The sequence below is a fragment of the Mercurialis annua genome, linkage group LG5, assembly GCF_937616625.2.
Source record: "Mercurialis annua linkage group LG5, ddMerAnnu1.2, whole genome shotgun sequence".
NCBI classification, from domain to species: domain Eukaryota; kingdom Viridiplantae; phylum Streptophyta; class Magnoliopsida; order Malpighiales; family Euphorbiaceae; genus Mercurialis; species Mercurialis annua.
In genome coordinates, this window is record NC_065574.1 from 5,580,336 (window position 1) to 5,601,758 (window position 21,423).

Here is a 21,423-nt window from a genome sequence, read left to right on the forward strand (position 1 = left end):
ATAATTAAAGGGTATTGCTAAATACCGCCTCTAGATTATTAGGTACCGCCATTTTTTTTTATCTTTTTAGCCTTTTAAATAAAACAATTCTCGTGGACATCATTGGGAGACGTCTCGCATGGTGCGATACGTCCTCGATAGATGTCGGCACCATGCGAGACGTCTCCCGAGGATGTCTCGCGAATTTTTTGAAAAACAAAATATTTTTTGATTTTAAATTTTTTTATTAGAAATAGCCTATGATCGGTAATTAAAAATAATGTATGTGTATTTGTTTGATAAAAGTTACTATAAAAAATAATATATATGTACTTTTAAATAATATAAAAATATTTTTTTGATAAAAAAATTAGAGAAAATAATAAGAAAACCAGAATAATGACTCACTATTTCTTATAATACAATATTAGTTAATTTGTTTACTTTATTACAATTTTTCTTTCATTAAATACCAGCTCCCACTATTACTTTTCAACCAGTAACACCTTTCTCTCAAACCAACACGTGTTCACAAATCACACATGTACCTTGCCCCATTAATTTTCATCTCCTTTTATTCTTTTTAGCACCACCATCGCCTCATTCTGATTTTATCACCTGTATTATTAATATCACCATCGTCGTCGTGGTTATTTTCGTTGTTACCTCCGCCGCCGCCGCCAAAAGGTGAATTTTTATTAAAGCCGCCTGAGTCATTTTTATCGTTAATTGAAGGAATGAATAAAGAGAGGAGAAGGCTGTGTTGGTGGTGACAGAGAGAGGGTGGCGGAGAGATAAAGGAAGATTGTAGCAATGGTGGGTACTTTATCATTTGTGTTTCAAGCAAATAAAACTGAGAAAATTTTGTTCTTTTTGCTTTTTTTATTTTTTATTTTTTGGTTTGGTTTTTTAATTTTTTATGGAAATTATTTCATTGTTGTTTTAGGTGAAGTATTCCAGAGAACCTGATAACCCTTCCAAATGTGAGTGCATAACATTGCTAAATTTTGAATTTTCTATATCTTTCAATTGTTTGAGATTTTACTTGATTGGAAAAAAATGAAAATTTATTATGATGATGTTAATGTATTTCAGCTTGCAAAGTACAGGGATGTGATCTGCGAGTTCATTTTAAGGTAAATTTTACAATCGTTATTTTTTATTGCCTTGGTTCATGTAAATAGTTGAAATGATTGTCAAGTTGTTGTGATCAACTTGAATTGATGACATAAGTTCTTTAATTTAATATTGTTAATGTTAGAGGTTTTGATTGATTCATAGTTTATGTTCTCACTTCACTGCTGGTTTATTAGAATACAAGAGAGACAAGGTTTTCAATTCGAAAGTTGCATTCGGCAAAGGCTAAAAGGTATCTAGAAGATGTTTTAGCACACAAACAAGATATTCCATTTCGACGCTTCTGTCGTGGTGTTGGGTGAACTGAAAAATTATCTCAGCAGCCAAACAACGCCCATGTTTTTCATTTTTGGATTTTAATTGTAATCAAATTCTTTTTATTTATATAATAGATATGTCCGATACATATTTGATACATCTCCAATACACATTTTTGATACATTATTTTGTACATTTCCGATACATTTTTGATTCATTTTTTATACATATTTCATTCATCTCTGATACATGTTTGATATATATTCGACCGTTCAAACACTTTTTCTTGTGTTTTATACATATTTGATACGTTTCAAATATATTAGATAATTATTGATTTATAATTTTTAAAGAAAATAGTTAAACGACGCGTATGTAGGTTAATTTCTCTTTTTCAAAATCTTGAATTGAGACAGTCAATGATGGAACAATTCCGTGTTGTTGAGTTTTGGATTTTTTTGTTGCATGGAAGAAGTGTTAAGAGTTTTACAATGCCATCAGATAAGACTTGGAGGAAATTAGGTGATTCTGCCACCAAAAAGATCTTCTATGGAGATATTATGGCTATGGAGAATGTGTGGAAAATATAAATAAATGCATTAGTTAGAGAAGAAGTGGAGACATTTTGGGTCTAGAAAAAGAATTAGATGTAGTAAAATTAAAGTATAATTAACCAATTTAATTGTCATTTTTTATTTTAGTCTATTTAATTGATTCAATTGTCTAATTTGATCGGTTCGTTTTATATTTATACATCTATGATGTATAATTTATACATGATAGATACATTTTTTAATGTACTTTATAGATACATCGTTGATACATAAATTATACACGATTGATACATTTCAATACATCTTAGATATATTAGATGATTATTGATTTATTATTTAAAAATAAATAGTTAAACGACGTACGTATAGGTTTTTTTTTTGCCAAACGCGTAGGTATTTTAAAATTTACCTTAATAGATACATCGCTGATACATAATTTATACATGATAAATATATTTTTTAAATATACTTAACATATGCATAATTTATGTATAATAGATACATCGCTGATACATTGTTATTTATCAAAAAAAAAAATTAAACATGATAGTATATTTTTTAAATGTACTAATAGATACATCGCTGATACATAATTTATACATGAGATATACATTTTTAAAATATATTTAAATAGATACATCGTTGATACATATATACTTTTTAAATATTCGTAATAGATACATCCGTGATATATAATTTCTATGTGATATATATTATTATAAGTTAGGCCCGTGTATCAATAAAATTGAAAAATTATCAAACATATAATATAATATATCGCCGATACATATATGATACATATTTAATACATCGCTGATACATTTCTGATTTGTCAAGTTCTATAGTTTCAAGGACTGCCATCGTTGGAGTATTATTTATAGCGTGGATACATATCTGATATATTCAAATAAATCATCGTTAAATTCTATAAAAAATATATATATATAAATATGATAGACACATTTTTTAAATGTATTTAATAGATACATCGCTGATACATAATTTATACACGATAGATATATTTTTAAATGTATTTAAATAGATACATGATAGATACATTTTTACTAAATGTATACATTTTTATTAAATTTACACACTATATATTTTTTACATATATTTGTTTGATACATCATTGATACATAATTATTTATTGTAATTTTTGTAAATATTACTTTGAATAATTTTGTGGATTTTTTTATATTTATAAATATACAAGAATAATAAAATACGATATATAATCAAAATATATTTTTAAAAGATAAATAAAAAACTGTTAATTTTTTTGGAGAATGTATCAATGATATCTCGGAGATGTATCGGAGATGTATCAGATGATATTACAAAACTGTGTCTATAATTTGTTGATGCTTGCGTGCTATTGGCTGACGCTCTGACGCGCTGACGCTATGACGCGCTGACGCGCGCTGACGCGCCAATCACATGTGCTAGCTGTTTTTATTCCTTTTTATTAAGATAATGTCATGTTTGCCATGTGTCACCTTATTAATGGAATGGTGTGTTGTAAACTTTTGTGCTTTTGTGGTAGGAATGATAAATAATGAAGTTAGGTGACAATGTATGAAATGTTGAGCCATTTTTGTGGTATTTTTGTGATATTTTCAAAAAATTAATATAAAAAATAATATATACGTACTTAAAAATGAAAGGAGTACGGAGTAACCCATAGAATATTCTTTTTCTTCAACACACAATTCCAAATAGAATTAGCATATGGACAATGGAGTAGAATATGAACCTGATTTTTTGGAGTATGAAATAAGCTGCAATTAGAGCTTGTTATAGCTAGCAGGTGACGAGAGTGGAGAAATTCAAAACTTGGCACTCTTCCATGGCAAGCAAGTCAAAGAAAAAAATCTTATCTTTAGAGGACTTTCTGATTTCCAAATAAGATTAAAGGAAGGGTATTGCTATTCGCCGCCCCCTTTTGCTTACCACCGCACAGGCAAAAGACATTTTCTGCCCTTTTAGAAAAATTTCGAAAAAAAAAAACCAAGATTCTCTCAACTTATTCGAACACATTCGGAAAAATATGTAAAAAGCCGAGTAAAATGACGGATAACGAGTATAATTCGTCGGGAAACGAGTATCGACATTCGGAAACAAGTTTTTCCGGCTTTTCTGGGGTAATAATTAAATTTTTTAAATATTTTTTTAAATTTTTTCAAGGGGGACGATTGGATTTCACGTTCCCTCCAGAGGAGGGGACGATTGGATTTCACGTTCCCTCCAGAGGAGAGGACGTGAAATTCAACGTCCTCTCCTCTAGAGGGGACGCCAATTTTGGGCGTCCCCTCTTCTAGAGAGGACGCTCGGCGTCCTCTCTAGAAGAGGGGACGCCCAAAATGGCGTCCCCTCTAGAGGAGGGGACGCCCAGCTTTACGTCCCCTCTCTAGAGGGGACGTAAAGCTGGGCGTCCCCTCCTCTAGAGGGGACGCCCAACGCCGGCGTCCTCTCCAGAAACGTCGCGGCCGGAAATTAATTAATGCTAAAAAATTTAATAATTACAGTAATTTTTTATTCAATATTATTACGACTTTTTATTACATATTATTTCGATTTGTTAAACGTAAGTATTTATGTTTTGCAGGTTGATTTAGAAGATTATGGCGGTGATGGAATTGATTACAGCGATTGGTTTAAGCTAGATCATGGGTTTGATAGTGATGTTGAAGCAATTACTTGGGCTAAGAGTACTGCTATAAAGATTGGATTTGAATTAGTCATTTCGTCACATAAGAACGAGGGGAAAAAGAAGCTTCTACGATGTGCTCGGGGTGAGCGTTACAGAGGTTCATTCACAGATTCTGATTCCTTCGTACGGAAAAATACGAAGACAAAAGCGTGTAAGTGCAAATTTAAAATTATTGTCAAATTAGGAAAGACTGCATGGTTTATACTTACAGATCCTGGTATTTCGAGTACACACAACCATGCTCTAGCTGTGTATCCTGAAGGATACCGTCAGATGAGTGGGCTGAGTGGCGAGGCGAAAGAAATTGTGCGAGATATGACTGCGGCACAAGCGAAGCCGTGTTCTATCATGGCAGCTTTAAAAGAAAAAGTACCATCTGACAACCCTAGAATAAAGCAAGTGTACAACTATAGAGAGACTTTGAGAAAGTCTAGCTTTGAGGGTAGAGATGTGGTTGGGCAATTTTATCACATGGCTCAGCAAAATGATTATGTACACTGGACTCTTGCTGAGGAGGATACAGGTGTGTTGACCCATATTTTCATGGCTCATCCTGATTCAGTGAGACTACTTCGTACGTACTACTGGATCATCGGCATGGACTCCACGTACAAGACGAACAAGTACAAGCTGCCTTTTTTTGAGATTATTGGAATGACTCCTTGCAACAAGAACTTCATAATTGCATATGCAATTATGAAGGATGAGACTGAAGGGAGCTACAGATGGGTATTGGAGAGACTGAGGTATTTAATTATAATTATGTTATTTGATATTTTAATGACATTCAAATTCAAATTACTTATTAAATCATCGGGCAATAATGCAGGTGCTTGATTGGGGAACATATTCATCCGAGCGCTATTCTTACTGATCGAGAATTGGGGCTTATGAGACCAGTGTCAGAGGTTTTCCCACGTTCTTCTCATCTACTATGTACGTGGCACATAAATAAGGACGTAGAAGATAGAGTGTACAGAATTAGTGGGAAAAACCAAGAGTTTGCTGAAATTTTCAAGAATAGTACATGGAAGAAAATTATCAGAGCGCCAAGTTTTGATCAATATAACATAGCTGTGGAGCACTTCAGAGATCGGTTTAAAGGTTTTCCAGGGTTGATACAGTACATTGAGGGGACTTGGCTGGGACACAGAGAGAAGTTCGTATCTTGCTGGACGGACTTAGTCCTACATTTTGGAAACACCACCACATGTAGAGTCGAGAGCGCACATGCTCAGCTTAAGCAGTGGCTCAACTCTAGCACCGGTGCTCTGGACACAGTCTGGACGAAGGTCGACAAAGTTATACAGTCGCAGCTGATAGATATCCGGTAACATTCTTCTCGAGTAATATTAGTACTTATACAAACTATGTGGACATTGTTATTAACATAAATGTTTTAAAATTACTGCAGCAAAACACTTGAGGACTCCAGACGGACTATTGGCGTACATCGACGCGGTTTTCCATTTGACAAGCTCTCATGCAGAGTGTCGCATTACTGTCTGGATTTAATATCGAAAGAACTAAGGCGTATGCGAGAATTGAGTACCGATGTCTACGATCGCTGTGGTTGTGTGGTTAGATCAACACATCAGATCCCCTGTGCATGTGAGCTGCGAGCGGTGGTCGATTCAGGTATCACGCACCACTTTCATTGAATACTAATATTAAAAATATTAATATTGTTATTGAAAGCTAATATGTGTTATTTGTAGGTAACCCGATCAGCCTTGACAGTATACACCCGTTTTGGACGAAACTTGTTATTCTCGGCGAGGCAGAAACTTTACGCGTCGTAACGTGACGGGCTCCCGATCCCCCTAATTCTGGGGCCAAAAACGTCTTTCCCATACGCTTTCTGCCCTGCAATTATAATAATTTAAATTATAGAAATAATATATATTAAATTAAATAAATTTGTAAAATTATTTAATATTTTTTTAAATTTAATATTTTTTTTTTAAAAAAAAAATTATATTAAATTACGGAACGGGCGTCCGGCGTCCCCTCCGGAAGGGGGGACGCCGGACGCCCGGCGTCCCCGCTTCCGGAGGGGACGCCGTTCGTCCCCTCCGGAAGGGGGGACGCCGAAAACGGCGTCCTCCCTTCCGGAGGGGACGCCAGCGTCCCCTGTCCCCTCCGGAAGGGGGGACGCCGTTTCCGGCGTCCCCCCTTCCGGAGGGGACGCCGCACGTTCCCTCCGGAAGAGGGAACGTGGGAAATCCACGTTCCCTCTTCCGGAGGGAACGGCGGATTTCACGTCCCCTCCGGAAGAGGGGACGCCGGTTTCCGACGTCCCCTCCGGAAGAGGGGACGCCGGTTTCCGGCGTCCCCTCCTCCGGAGGGGACGTGAAATCTCGTTTTCTATTTTTAAAATTATTTTTAAAAAAAAAAAACCGAAATTAATAAAAAAAAATACTTACCGGAGGTTGTCGATTTCTATCTCGTTCCAAATCCGACATTTTCGTAAAATATGAATTTGTGAAAAGTTGAATGAGTTGAGAGGATTTAGTTTTTTTTTTATGAATTGGTTATCTATTGAAAATGTGAAAAGGGTAAAATTGTCCTTTGCCTGTGCGGTGGTAAGCAAAAGGGGGCGGCGAATAGCAATCCAGTTAAAGGAATTACCGGCGTTTTTTATGAACGGTTACAATAGCTGTTTTTGTTTTTTAAATTTGAGGTGTACGACCGCATACCCCTGAACTATCTATCAAAGAGCAGTTTATTTTTATTTTTATTTTTTTTGGTAAGCTCATCCGGTTTTTAAGGCTTCGCTCTGACTAGTCCGGATCCGACCCGCGTCGCGCACCTGGCATGGTGGGTGAGTGTGCCAGTGAGAATTTTCTGCATTCACAAGGACTCGAACCCGAGACCTTACTTAAACGATACGAAGCCGCTTACCACTTGGACCAACTCCCATTGGTATCAAAGAGCAGTTTATGATGAACTGTGCCTGCAGTGGCGTAGCCAGGATTAAAAATTATGGGGGCAAAATTTTAAATTTTTATATATAATATATAAAAATTGAAAATTATTTAAAATAAGGGGGTCAACATGTGCTATTTTTCAAGGAAGTATGACATACTTAAAAAAAAGTTGCTTGAAAATTTTGTACTTTTTTAAAAATAAGAGGGGCAAATGCCCCTCTTATCTCTCAAGTGGCTCCGCCACTGTGTGCCTGTAGACAAGAAAATTTTAATTCCATAAAATAAATTGAGTTTGTAGTATTAGATTTTCAAATTTATTTTCAGATTTAAAATTAATTACTATATAAAGTCTAAATAATATTATATAAATTATTTTTGGTAAGGCAAAAATCATAATTATCCAATTTTAAAAAATAAGTCTAATTACTTCAAAAAAACTCCAACTTGTAATATTTTTTCGCTTATATCCTGACCTAGAAAAAAATTCATTTGTACCTTTTTTTTAATTTTGAACAGCTCCTCTCCTCAGGCGAGGAGGAGGATTCCTCGCGTGAGATCCGGAAAAAAATTTAAATAAAATTAACGTAAATTGAATTCTTTTTTAAGTAAAAGGTATTTATTTTTACGTTTTTTAATTTGAAAAAGTTATTGATAATTAATATAAAATAAATAATTATTGTAAGGTTAACTTTTCAAAAAAGAAGATATTTTTGTACTATTAATAACATTAAAATCTAATTAGAATATAGGTTAAAAATGAAGGACTATTTTATATTTTTTTCTAAATAAAAAAAGTTCAATTTAATTCTTTGGGGTACAGTTGAAAACGAAAAATCAAAAAAAGGGTACAAATGAATTTTTTTCCTAGATCAGAGTACAAACGAAAAAATGTTACAAAATGAGGGTTTTTTTAAGTAATTAGCTAAAGAATATTATGTTTTCTTATATTAGTTAAATGATTGTTTTTGTTTGACTAATTATAAGAAAAATAACCAATGATTTTTTTTCATGTACAGATAAATGTTTATAATTGAATATTCTCTACTTTTTTTTATAAATATGAGTGTATACACAATAAAAAAACTAATTTTAAATTGTCAGAATCTGCAAACAAAACAACAAAAAAACTCTACATAATTTCTCGAAGAAAACTGTAAGTATTGAAAAAATACTGTAAGTGTACAATATCACATAAGTAATATAAAATATAAAAGTCTGAGTATCAATCGCACAAGAAAACTATGATTCAATCACCAATTTAATTTAATTTATAATTATTTAGCAATAAAAAAATGGGATTAATTAGACAAAATTAATAACTGAAATATCAATCAAATAACAATTAACTATATCAAGGATTTAAAAAATGAATTAACAAATCATAAGTTTATATCGTAATGTACAGTTATTAAAATAATGTATTATAAACATTCAAGCAATTTAATTTATATTCAAGTTATTCGAAAACACCAATTCCGCTCTCTTAATAGAAAAAACTATAAACTAACGAACTAACGAACGCCTAACTCACTATCGTGTTATTTAACATACAATTAATTAATTAGTTATAATTATTAAGCAAACTTAACGAATCTCTAATTATTCACCCACTCGTATTATAAATTTTTAGATTTTTTTATTACCGGTCTATTAAATTTAAGCTTTCTCAAGTAAAAAAAAAACTCGACACAAATCAATAATTTAAAGGTCTAATTATTTTTTAAATTCAAATCTTTACAATTTTTATCAATTACGACCAAATCTTTTAATTTTGGCCTAATGGTGGAAAAAGTCAAACATTTATGACTTGTTGCAATTTAAACCAATCCTTTTAATTTTTGCAATAATAACAAAATCGTATTTTTTTGTTGCAATAATAGTCAAACTGGTGGCTAAATTTGTTGTTTTCAATTAAGATATTAGGTTATTTTTTTTTGATGAATAGTAATATATTAAAAGTCAAAAGAAGTGGCAAAAAATTCATACAAAAAGTGCAATTTGGCTATTATTGCAACAAAAAAATAGAATTTCGCTATTATTACAAAAATTAAAAAATTTGGTTTAAATCGCAATAAGTCGTAAAGGTTTGGCTTTTTTCACCATTATTAAGCTTTTAATTTTTTCAATTATGTTCAATTTGAGTTTTATTTTTTTACGGTTATAACCAAAACTCTGAGTTCTACTTTTTAAATTCAAATCTTTATATCTTCTATCAATTACGAACAAATTCTAAAAAAATGTCTAATTTTTAAAAAGAATTAATATAAAGTTTTGGTCGCAACTGATAAAAATTTGAAAGGTCTGGATTTTCAAAAATAAAATTTAAAATTTTGGCCATAATTACAAAAAAAATAATTAAAATGAATATAATTATTATAAAAAGGGTTAATGTCATAAAAATTTACGAACTTTACACGTTTTCTCATTTTAATCACGCAGTTTCAGTTTTCTCATTTTCATTCACGAACTATCACTTTTTTTCAAATTCATACACGGTAATGAGGTGTCACGGTTCCATTGGTGTAATTTGCTGAGGTAGATGTCACTTTACACCAATGAATGAGTATCACCTTAGCACCGTGTATGAATTTGAGAAAAAGTGATAGTTCATGTATAAAAATGAGAAAATTTAAACTACATGATTAAAATGAAAAAACGTGTAAATTTTTTTATTTTTTTTATATTAACCCTTATAAAAATTATAAAATTTGGCCGTAATTGATAAAAATAATATAAAAAATTAAATATAAAAAATGATTAGGTCTAATTTAAATGATCAATAATTATTGATATGTACCCCAATTCATCAGAAACAATAATTATTGATACGTACTCCATTCATCAGAAAAAATGACTTGTCAATGACCGGACCGTTGGTAGGACCACGAACATCTATCGCAGTATTAAAAGTCTGAACAACATTTATTTTTAATTAAAGGGAAAAGGGTCAAATAAGCCCCTAACGTTTAGCCTATAGATCAAGTAGGCCCCCAACGTTCAGAAAGGGTCAAATAAGCCCCTAACGTTTTTAAATTGTATCATCTAAACCCTTATTAGGGATCACCGAGGACCCTAACGTTTGTTAAATCGTATCAACGAGGACCCCTATGGAGGGCTTAGATGATACAATTTAAAAACTTTAGGGTCCTCATTGCACCTTTCTAAACATTGAGGGCCTACTTGATACATACGTTAGACGTTAGAGGCCTATTTGACCCTTTTCCCTTAATTAAATGGCACAAGTTAAATGGGCACCATAACCTTTAAATTAAGCAACAACCTACCCATCGAACTTCTGTACATATAATAAAGCCGAGCTTTGAAAATGTATGCTCAAATATTATGCCAAGTAGTGATCCTATACTTCTTACACGTTGCATTCTAGAATTTTCATAATCATATTCATTTATATAAGAGAGAAACCTAATTCATACTCCCTCTGTCTCAATTTGATAGGAAATTTCAGATAAATATGGATATTAAAAAATTTATGATCCCTAGATAAAATGAGTTAATATATACAAAACTACCATTCTTGCCCTCATTTAATAGAGAATATCACAAAAATACAAGAAAAGAGCCCATTATTTTCACACTTTACAACAAAAAATAGACTTATTACATGTGCACAAAAAACATTTCACAAATACCATCTTGATGATGTCAGCGGGCCTGACGCACGCGTCAGGCCCGCTGACGCGTGAACAGTGCACCAGTTGGTGCACTGTGCCATGCTAGTGCACTGTTATAGAATGGCCTTACATATTTTTTTTTGTTTTTTTAAATAAAATAAATAATTTATATAACAACTAATTTAAAATATAACTAAAATTTATCAAAAATAATTTATCTAAAATATATATAAAATAATTTAAAATATTTATACAGCAACTAATTAAATATAGTCTATTAAAAATAAATAAGCACTAGAAAAATTTAGTTAGTATTATTACATATATGTTTAATTAACTACAATAAATAATTATATATCAAATAAATATATGTAAAAAATGTACAATATATAATTTAGTAAAAATGTATATATCATGTATCTATTGAAATACTTTTAAAAATATATCTATCGTGTATAAATTATGTATCAGCGATGTATCTATTAAATACATTTAAAAAAATGTGTCTATCATGTTATATATATTTTTTATAGAATTTGACGATGATCTATTTGAATATATCAGATATGTTTCCACTCTACAAATAATACTCCAATGATGGCAGTCCTTGAAACTATAGAACTTGACAAATCAAAAATGTATCAGCGATGTATATAATATGTATCATATATGTATCAGAGATATATCAAATTATATGTTTGATAATTTTTCAATTTTCAACGTAATTTGATAATTTTCTTTTTAAACACGTATAAATTATGTATCAGAAATGTATCACATATGTATCCGAGATGTATCAAATATTTATCGAATATTTTGCATTTCTACTCATTTTTCCCTTTCTTCCACCTTAGGCTTCCGGTCAAACCATAAAACCGAACCGACCAAATATAAATAAAACAACTCGTTTTTATATTTAAATACATTTTACTCGTTTTTTTTACTTTCATCCACCTTGGGTTTCCGGTTAAATCATGAAAACAAACCGATCAAATATATACAAAACAATAAATATTAATCGAACCAATCAAATTAGTTAGTTAATTCAATTAATGTATCAAATATGTATCTATCATGTATAAATTGTGTATCAGAGATGTATTTAAAATATATTTGAATTACAATTAAATATAGTCAATTAGAATTAAATAAAATATGTATCGGAAATGTATCGGAGATGTATCTATTTTTTCAAATATAATAGCAAACCGATTGAATTAGTCGGTTGATTTAATTAAATCGATAAAAAAATGTATGAACGATCTAAATTATATATCAGAGATGTATTAAATATGTATCGTAGATGTATCTAATATGTAACCAAATATGTATCGAAAATTTCACTATAGTTGTAAAAAAATAAGAATAAAAAAAGTAACATTGCCATTCTCATATTCACTAGCAAATACATTTAAAAATATATCTATCGTGTATAAATTATCTATCAAAGATGTATCACATATGTATCTGAGATGTATCACATACATATAAATTAGATATATGTTTATAAGTTTTTCTAAATATAAAAACGAATCAATCGAATTAGTCAGTTAATTCAATTAATGTATCAAATATGTATCATTTATGTATAAATTATGTATCAGATGAATCAAAAATATATTCGAATTACAATTAAATGTAGTCGATTAGAATTCAATAAGTACTAGAAAATAACATTAGCAGCAATAACATATTCAAAATGCACTATCTAACACTCAAAAATTAAAAATTAAAACTCAATTTATTAATAATAAAATTAGGGATGTATCAAAAATGTATCGCAGATATACTAGAGATGTATTAGAAATGTATCCGCTTTATTAAAAAACATTTAACGCCAGTCTCGATTTAAAATTTTGATACGTTATATTTATAAAATATATAAATAAATTAATGATTTAATTTTTTCTAAAATATTTAATTTAAATATTTAACATTTACATAAATATATATAAAATATATAATATATGATTTAAAAAAAATATGGGGAACTTTGAAAAAAAAGGTCCCCATTTTATGAGTTATATGAGAAGCAGGTGCACTATGCACCCAAAACAAAATGTGACAACAGGTGCATGGTGCACCTGTGTTCACGTGCAGCAGGCCTGGCGCGTCAGGCGTGCGTCAGGCCTACTGAAAAGTGGACTCTTTTTTTAATAAAAAAACATTAAAACAGTGTTTACTATGGACACGTGTAGACTAAATGAAAAAGGTGGTGTTGGATGAAATAAAACATATTTATTTGGTAATAAAGTAAACAAACTTAATAAAATTGTATTGTGTGAAAAGTGGAGCCTTTTTTCTTGCTTTCTTGTTATTTTCTCCATTTAATATAGTGGTAATTTTTGTTGTGTTTTCAAAATATTCCCTATAATTAATGAGGGTATATTTGACAATTACTTACTTAAGTAAATATCTAGTGCCTATTATTTGGAAGAAAGAAATTTGAACTAGTGCTTATCAATTTGAAACGGAAGGAGTATTAATTATTAAAGAGAGTCAGCGAAAATTAACAATTTTAAATCAGATAAACCATGGCATGCGAGAGTTGGAACAAACCCCCCCCCCCCCCCCACCCCACCTCAGGTGTACAAATGAGAAGCTTAACCATTACAGTGAACCTTCAAATACGTAACTCTTCATCTTAATTTCAAAACACATGTCTAATAGTTTACGGAATTTATTTTTAATATATGGATATTATAAATAGTGTCTGAATTTAAAGATGACAAATTATTCAAGAGATTTTTATTAAGAAAATTAAAGTTGAGTCTAGTTTGTTTGTTTTTTTTTTTAGAGAAAAGTCTAGTTTGTTGTTTGAGGAAGAAAATATTGTTATCTGGAGGCTTAAATCTTTAGTTCAAGTGGAGCAAATGATTTATTTGGAGTCAAAAGATATGAAATTTCATATTAGAGAACTAAAGAAAAAATTACAAAATTGGGCTATATGCTGGCCTTTATTATAAAAATACTAAGCAACCTATTTATTTTCATTAATGCTAAGTTTTTATTTACATTAATAAGCTAATAACGGTAGTTTTTTTTTTGACGAGAATTTGGATAATATATTAGCAACAATCGGAAGCGACAACAGTTGTAAGAAATTCAGGGAAGCGGCTGTACCACTCCTGATGACCTGACATGGAACGGGCGTAACGCGCTAAAGCATGCGCAGCCTGATTCGCAGATCGCCTTACAAAAACAAAACTTAAACTAGAGAACTGTTTCGCTAACTCCACACAATCCATAATCAAAAGGTCCGACTCCGCTCTCGATGGATTACGAATATCCAGGATTACTTCCAACGCATCGGATTCCACCTCCACACACTGATCATCCTTCAACCAACTAAGCGCTTCACGGATCCCCATTACTTCAGCATTTCTCGAATTAAAATTCCCCTGCACATTTACTGCTCTGGCTTGCACAAGAACGCCGTTACTGTCCCTAACTGAAATCCCCAGCCCTATAGAAGACCCATCACTATTGCACCCTGCATCCACATTAACCTTCCACACCCCCTCCGGTGGTTTAACCCAGCTAGCAGCTCCATCGCCGGGGACCAGCAAGTGAACTGGGGTGTCCTTCAATTTCTGCCGAGCAGCCTGCCAGGCTAACAACTGAGACCCTGCTAAATTCACAACTGCCACTGCCGACGACAACTTCCCTGACCACACCGAACTATTCCGGTTAATCCACAAGTGCCACCAGACCATCACCACCAGACTAGCTTCCCCCATTCCTAACGACGACAGCCAAGAGGATGCCCAGAATTTAAAATTCTGATTCTGAACTACTGGTGGAAGAATTCCAGCTCTACTCCAACACTCACGGGCGAAAGGACATTCAACCAAAAGATGGATGATCGATTCATTTGCCCCACTACAGACTGGACACGAAGCGTTAATAAAGACCTTCCTTGACGCTAGGTTATCACAAGTTGGCAGAAAATTTGAACAGGACCTCCATAAGAAATTACGTACATGCATGGGCACTTGCATGTTCCACGCTATTTTCCATATGTCATCAATAAATCCCCGCTCCTCCCCTCTAATCATTCTATAACATGATTTGACTGAAAAATTGCCTTTAACGTCAGCTTTCCAAAACCATTTATCAGTCACATTTCTCAAACTGAGGGGAATACGTAAAATCAAGTCAGCTACGTTGGAAGAGAAGATATCTCTAATCAAATCAACATCCCACACATTAGACTGAACTACCATGAGCTGGTCCACAGTAGTATCACACAGACCCTCCGGACTCGGGTCCGAGATTAACCCATCCACAGCTTCTACAACCCAGGGAACCTTCCACACCCGGGTACTCAACCCATTACCAATTCTAACACGGGCCCCAGCTTTCATAATTGATTGAGCTTCATAAATACTACGCCACACATAACTTGGGTTCGAACCTAAATTCGCTTCTAAAAAAGTAGAGTTAGGGAAATATTTTGCTTTGAACACCTTTACCATGAGATTATCCGTCGAAGAGATCAACCGCCAAGCTTGTTTTCCTAGCATAGCAACATTAAAATCCCTAATCTTTTTAAATCCCAAGCCTCCATACTTCTTTGGCTTACAAAGTCTGTCCCAACACGCCCAACTAATCCCTTTCTTTTTTTCTTGATTTCTCCCCCACCAAAATGAGTTCAACATTCGCTCTACCTCCTCACAAAGCCCCACCGGAATCAAGAAAACATTCATAATATAATTTGGAATGGATTGCGCCACTGACTTAATAAGAACTTCTTTCCCACCTCGCGATAAAAATTTGGCATTCCACCCCTTAACTCTATGCCAAATTCGGTCCTTGATGAATTGGAAAATCTGTCTCTTATTCCTCCCTATAAGTGAAGGTAAACCGAGATACTTGCCTTGATCTTTCACAACATTAACATCCATCACTCTTGCAATCTCCGCGCCCTCCCTCTCTGTGACATTACTGCTGAACATGAGATTTGATTTGCTAAAATTCACCCGTTGACCCGAGACCTGCTCATACCTCTCCAAGATACCTTTCACCGCAACCATCTCCTCCAATTTAGCACGAAAAAAAAGATAGCAGTCATCTGCAAAGAATAAATGGCTAATAGCAGGGCCATTTCTGCAAATAGCTACTCCATGGATGCTATTCCTGTTTTCGCTCTCTGTCAACAAACTAGTGAGGCCTTCAGCACAAATAATGAATAAGTACGGAGATAAAGGATCCCCCTGCCTCAATCCTCTACTCGGGATGATAGGTTCCATATCATGAATATTCCCAATGCTAGTATATCTCACTGAGGTCACACACTTCATTACTAACTCCACCCAACCCACGTTGAAGCCAAGCCGCAACATCATATCTCGAATAAAATCCCATCGGATTCTGTCATACGCCTTACTCATATCAATTTTGAGCGCCGCTACTCCATTCCGACCCCTCCTTTTCTGTCTCAAGTAATGCCCAATCTCAAAAGCGATCAAAAAATTGTCAGTAATGAGCCTATTCTCCACAAAAGCGCTTTGATTCTCTGATATAACCTTTGGCATAAGTTTTTTCATTCTATTGGCGAGAACCTTAGCGATAATTTTATAAACCACGTTACATAAGGAGATAGGTCTCAAATCCCCCATAGATTCAGGATTTTTCACCTTAGGGATAAGCACAATAGCAGTGTCTGTCAAACCTCTACACAACGACCCTGAACTAAAAAACTCCTGACAAGTACGAACAACATCCACCCCAACAAGATTCCAATGACATTTATAAAAAGCTGGGTTAAAACCATCAGGACCAGGCGACTTATCATTGTGCATTGAAAAAATAGCGTTTCTGACCTCAATAGAAGTAACCGGACTCATCAATATCTGATTGTCCTCCTCGTTGACACGAGCCTGCACATGAACAAACTCACTCGGACTACACTCTGTATCCGAAAACAAGCCAGAAAAGTAGTTAAGAATAATATTATTGATATCAGTATGATCAAACTTCCAATCCCCATCATTATCTTTCAGTTTTGTAATTCTATTCTGACTCCTTCTAGCAGAAGCATAATTATGAAAAAAGCGAGTATTATCATCACCGCTTTGAAGCCAAAAATTTTTAGCTCTTTGCTTCCAGTACAATTCTTCTGCCGCTAATAAGGCATGCAACTCCTCAATAGCTACACAGTACCGCGTCCTTCCTCCGTCATCCTGTCTGCTCTGGAGACGAGCCACTTCCCTTCTCTTCTGATCCAGTTTCTTTTTGAAATTCGACCCCACTGTTTTGCCCCAAACCTCCAGCGCCTCCTTGCTAGCAGCTAATTTCTGAGAAATATTCCCTCCTCCTCCTTCTCGCCAAACTTCAGCAATCACCTCCTTACAACCTGCTTCCTCCATCCAGGAATTATTAAACCTAAACAAAGGTCTAACTTGCCCAGTATAACTAGGGGATAATCTAAGAAATATTGGCAAATGGTCCGAAGACGTTGCCTCCAAATTCCAAATCTCAGCTGCCGGAAATAAACAAGACCAGCTCTCTGAACACAACGCTCTATCCAACCTTTCCTCCACTCGACTGCCATCGCCTCTACCTCGACTCCAAGTAAATTTATAACCAACAGCACCAATATCCTTCAGACCGCACTCAGCAACAGTGTCACGAAACCCTGAGATCAACCAGTTTGGCTGCTCTCTACCCCCACGTTTCTCCTCTCTATCTAAGATGTCATTAAAGTCGCCAAAAATCATCCAAGGAATATCATTAACCCCAAACAAATACTTCAACAAACCCCACGATTCCTTCCTCCTATTTCTTTCCGGACAGCCATAAAACCCGGTAAGTCTCCAGCTACGATCATCTCCTTCATTGATAATAACATCAATAAAATTCTCACACACTTCCACGATCGAGACTTGATAAGAAGCAGACCAAAATAATGCCAACCCTCCTTTTCTCCCTACACTGTTCACACATGCCACACCCTCATATTTAAGGGCGATTCTCAAAGCTTCTATACGAACCGACGTCACCAATGTTTCACTCAAGAAAAGAAAATCCGGTTTCTTTGTTCTGACCAACTCTTTCAGAAAGCGAATTGCACGTGTGTTGGCCATGCCACGGCAATTCCAGGCTAAGCAACTCATTGTATTGGGCGGGCCTGGAATCCAGAACCCGCCGGTCTGTCACTATTTGAGTCTATAATCATATCATTACTATGAAAACTAGGCCCATTTTCCAATTCCAACATCTCAGCCCTTATAACTCCACGTTTTCTTTTAGCATCCGCCTCCACCACAACATCGACTTCTGAAACTTTAGATTCAGCTAATCCCTTAGATTTAGGGAATTGTTGCTTATTCAAATTACTTTCCTTCCTCCCAACAATCTCATTCCCATCCGAGTAAACCATATCTTCCCTCCGAGTACCTGTATTTCCAATTTTGAATATTGGATTATGAATGGAAAGATTTTCAGAAATCTTACCATTTAGAATTTCCACGTCATCTTCTTCTTGCTCCTTGGAAACCCTAACAGGACTGTCATCTCGCAGCCATCTGTCGCCAAGCTTGGTATCGACTCTTTTCGGATTAAATCTCATGTCCGCATCATACGGCAATTGTTCTTTAGGTATCGGATTATCAAAATAATGAGAACAGAACTTCTCTGAATGCCCAAGAACTCCACAGTAGAAACAAAACATCGGTATCCTTTCGTACTGAAAATTCAGCCAGCTCCACGCATTTGGACCACGCTTAAACTTTGTTCGTCGTTTCAACGGTTTCCGAATATCCATTCTTACTCTAATTCTTAGAGAATTAGCACCAACATTCTTATTTGGATTGATGTCTTGCATAATAAACCCTCCTAACACATTCCCCACATCTTTTGCTAACTTCTCTGATGCGAATCCAAGGGGAATATCATTCACGTGAACCCAGAACTCCGCCTCCCATAGTTCAACATCCTCCACTATCGCTCCACGCTTTACCTCACGACATAAGAACAGATGATGTTCGAACGTCCAAGGTCCTTCATTAACAACTCTCGCAAGATCCATCTCATGGTAAAACTGAAAAAGGAAAACATTTGGTTTCAATTCCGACACCTTCACACCCCGCACCGGCTTCCAGACCATAGCCATGACTTGTCGCATCGCTACCAAGTTAACAGATTTGTCTGTCAAGAATCTCCCAATTAACCAGCCTTTTGTTTCCCCTCCTTCTTCATTAGCCACCTCAGAATAATCCAGCCCCAGTTCCTCCTCCTCCAGGACTGCTAAACGATTCTCATACTCAAGCTTGTTGTTCACAGCCATCGTTACTTTTGCATGAGAAAAAAGCAAGTCTATTGGGCCAAATAATATTCTCTCTCAAAAAAGAGTATTTCCCACCACCACAACAACTGAGCAAACAATGATTGCACTAGTGATACTAACAAAGCACCAAGGACAAATACTGACAAAAGCTGAATCGAGAAAAGCCACTCACTTGCCAAATGCAAGACACTCACTTGCCAAACGGTAGTTATTTACACTAAATACATACTTCATCTTATTTTTACATGTGGCAATGTAATTGAAAGAATAAATAAGAGAACAATACATGTAGAGCTTGTTGTCTTTTTCTCCATTCCATTTCCCACTATTTCGTTTCTCTCTTTTATTAACTGTAATTATTTTAATCTTTGAATTTTAATTTTTTTCTTACTTTTATTAACATGCACATGTGATTTCAAAATTATTTAGATCAACTTCTTTTTCTTCTTATCTTGAATTCTTAATTTCGAACAATATGTTTTTTTTACTTGACGCTTAAATTATTTTTTATAAAAGAGATAGACCATGCAAAAAATAAAGAGTATAACAATTACTATCCAAATCATTGGCAAAATACCGGTTGAGTTATATATTGGGTATAAAATATACAATTTTTTTCCACTATTGTTAGATTTTTAAAGGTTTATAGATGAAATTTGTTTGGGTTGTGTTGAGTTATAAAGGAAGAGCTGTAAAAATTAATGATGAAGATGGTAATAATGAGTGTGAAATACTGAGTTATTTGAGGAGTTGGAAAAAGTTATGGAAATGTTGTTGAAGTTATGGTTTTATATCATTTTAGTGTCATGGTTTTTTCAATTGTGCCATAATTGAAAATTGTGTATCTTTTCTAAAGAATCATTTAGATTTAGTTGTACTATATCTTTGAATTTTTATCAGCTTTTTCTTAATTAAGTGATGATGATGGACAACTTACAACTACTTCTCAAATTATTATAAATATTCATGTCATCTTTATAACATTTAAGAGATGTTTATTTTTTATGCATTATGTAATATCTGTTAGTATATTATTATTTACTAACTTCTCTCACGTGTTTATTTTTATTTGTATTTTATGATTTCAATAATGTCTTCACCGAGAAGTTAATGGATTGCCATAGATGACAATCATGAATGACAAAGGAATGTTGTAATTTTGTTATTTTTTATAGTAGACTGCTCCATTGCTAATTTGCTATGATAAATGAATTAAATATCATTTTTCTTAGCAAAACACATGTATTGCGGTAAACTAAGCAGAAATCTATTGCTCAAATGTCGATTACATTCGATCTGATAATTGTAAGTGCGTGTTGAATGGTATTGAGTCCAACTCTTATTTTTTAGATTTGTGTTTTTTTTATCTCTCTTTCAATTATTATAATGTTTTGGTGGTTTGGAGAACACTTATTTGATGTTATGATGTGAATAGAGGGAAAGGAATTAGAGATTGTTAAGGAGGAGAACCCGGAAAATACAAAGCATGGCGTGGACAATATATGTATATGTGTTATATAGATTTTAAGAGTTAGAATCTATTCACGTTAGCAAATTTTTTGTTGCTAGAAAAACTCATCCTAGTTTGATGCATAATAAATTAATATATTATAAAAATTATATTTTATATGTATTATTTATGTATTTGAGATGTGAATATATCATTTTTTATATTGTTACTTTAAATAATTATAAGATTGTGTATCAAATGTGTTTCATAGATGTACCTGAGAAACGCGGGTGTCAGACGCGTTTCTGACGTGTTTTTGACTAAGTTTAATGCGTTTTTGACTTTTTTGTTTATTTTGAATGTGCCATGTGTCGCGCTTCTAATGAAAAAGTATAAAATTTAAATTTTTTAAATTTTTAAACGCCAGTGTAATAAATGATTTAAGTTAGTATTTTTGTATATTTTATTATTTCTTTTGTG

The 21,423-nt window shown here is 33.6% G+C and overlaps 2 protein-coding genes across 2 annotated transcripts; one reads left to right on the forward strand and one right to left on the reverse strand.

Annotated features, from left to right (window-relative positions):
- The first annotated feature begins 3,915 nt into the window (after positions 1-3,915).
- Positions 3,916-6,448, forward strand: LOC126681354 (protein FAR1-RELATED SEQUENCE 5-like). Its single transcript, XM_050376898.2, has 5 exons — positions 3,916-4,072; positions 4,537-5,387; positions 5,471-5,971; positions 6,056-6,279; positions 6,360-6,448. The coding sequence occupies exons 1-5, from the start codon at positions 3,998-4,000 to the stop codon at positions 6,446-6,448; spliced, it is 1,740 nt and encodes a 579-aa protein (XP_050232855.1). The 5' UTR covers positions 3,916-3,997.
- An 11,869-nt stretch (positions 6,449-18,317) lies between these two features.
- LOC126681355 (uncharacterized) lies at positions 18,318-19,493 on the reverse strand. Its single transcript, XM_050376899.1, has one exon. It carries the CDS (start codon positions 19,491-19,493, stop codon positions 18,318-18,320), a length of 1,176 nt encoding a protein of 391 aa, XP_050232856.1.
- Between the last annotated feature and the right edge of the window lie 1,930 nt (positions 19,494-21,423).

What these genes read in the sequence shown, in the direction of transcription:
- LOC126681355 (XM_050376899.1), bottom strand. Translation starts at nt 19,493, where the DNA reads ATGGCTGTGAACAACAAGCTTGAGTATGAGAATCGTTTAGCAGTCCTG.
- LOC126681354 (XM_050376898.2), top strand. Translation starts at nt 3,998, where the DNA reads ATGACGGATAACGAGTATAATTCGTCGGGAAACGAGTATCGACATTCG. An exon ending in TGGGTATTGGAGAGACTGAG is followed by an intron (nt 5,388 to 5,470) that starts GTATTTAATTAT and finishes GCAATAATGCAG; the next exon opens with GTGCTTGATTGGGGAACATA. An exon ending in GCGAGCGGTGGTCGATTCAG is followed by an intron (nt 6,280 to 6,359) that starts GTATCACGCACC and finishes TGTTATTTGTAG; the next exon opens with GTAACCCGATCAGCCTTGAC.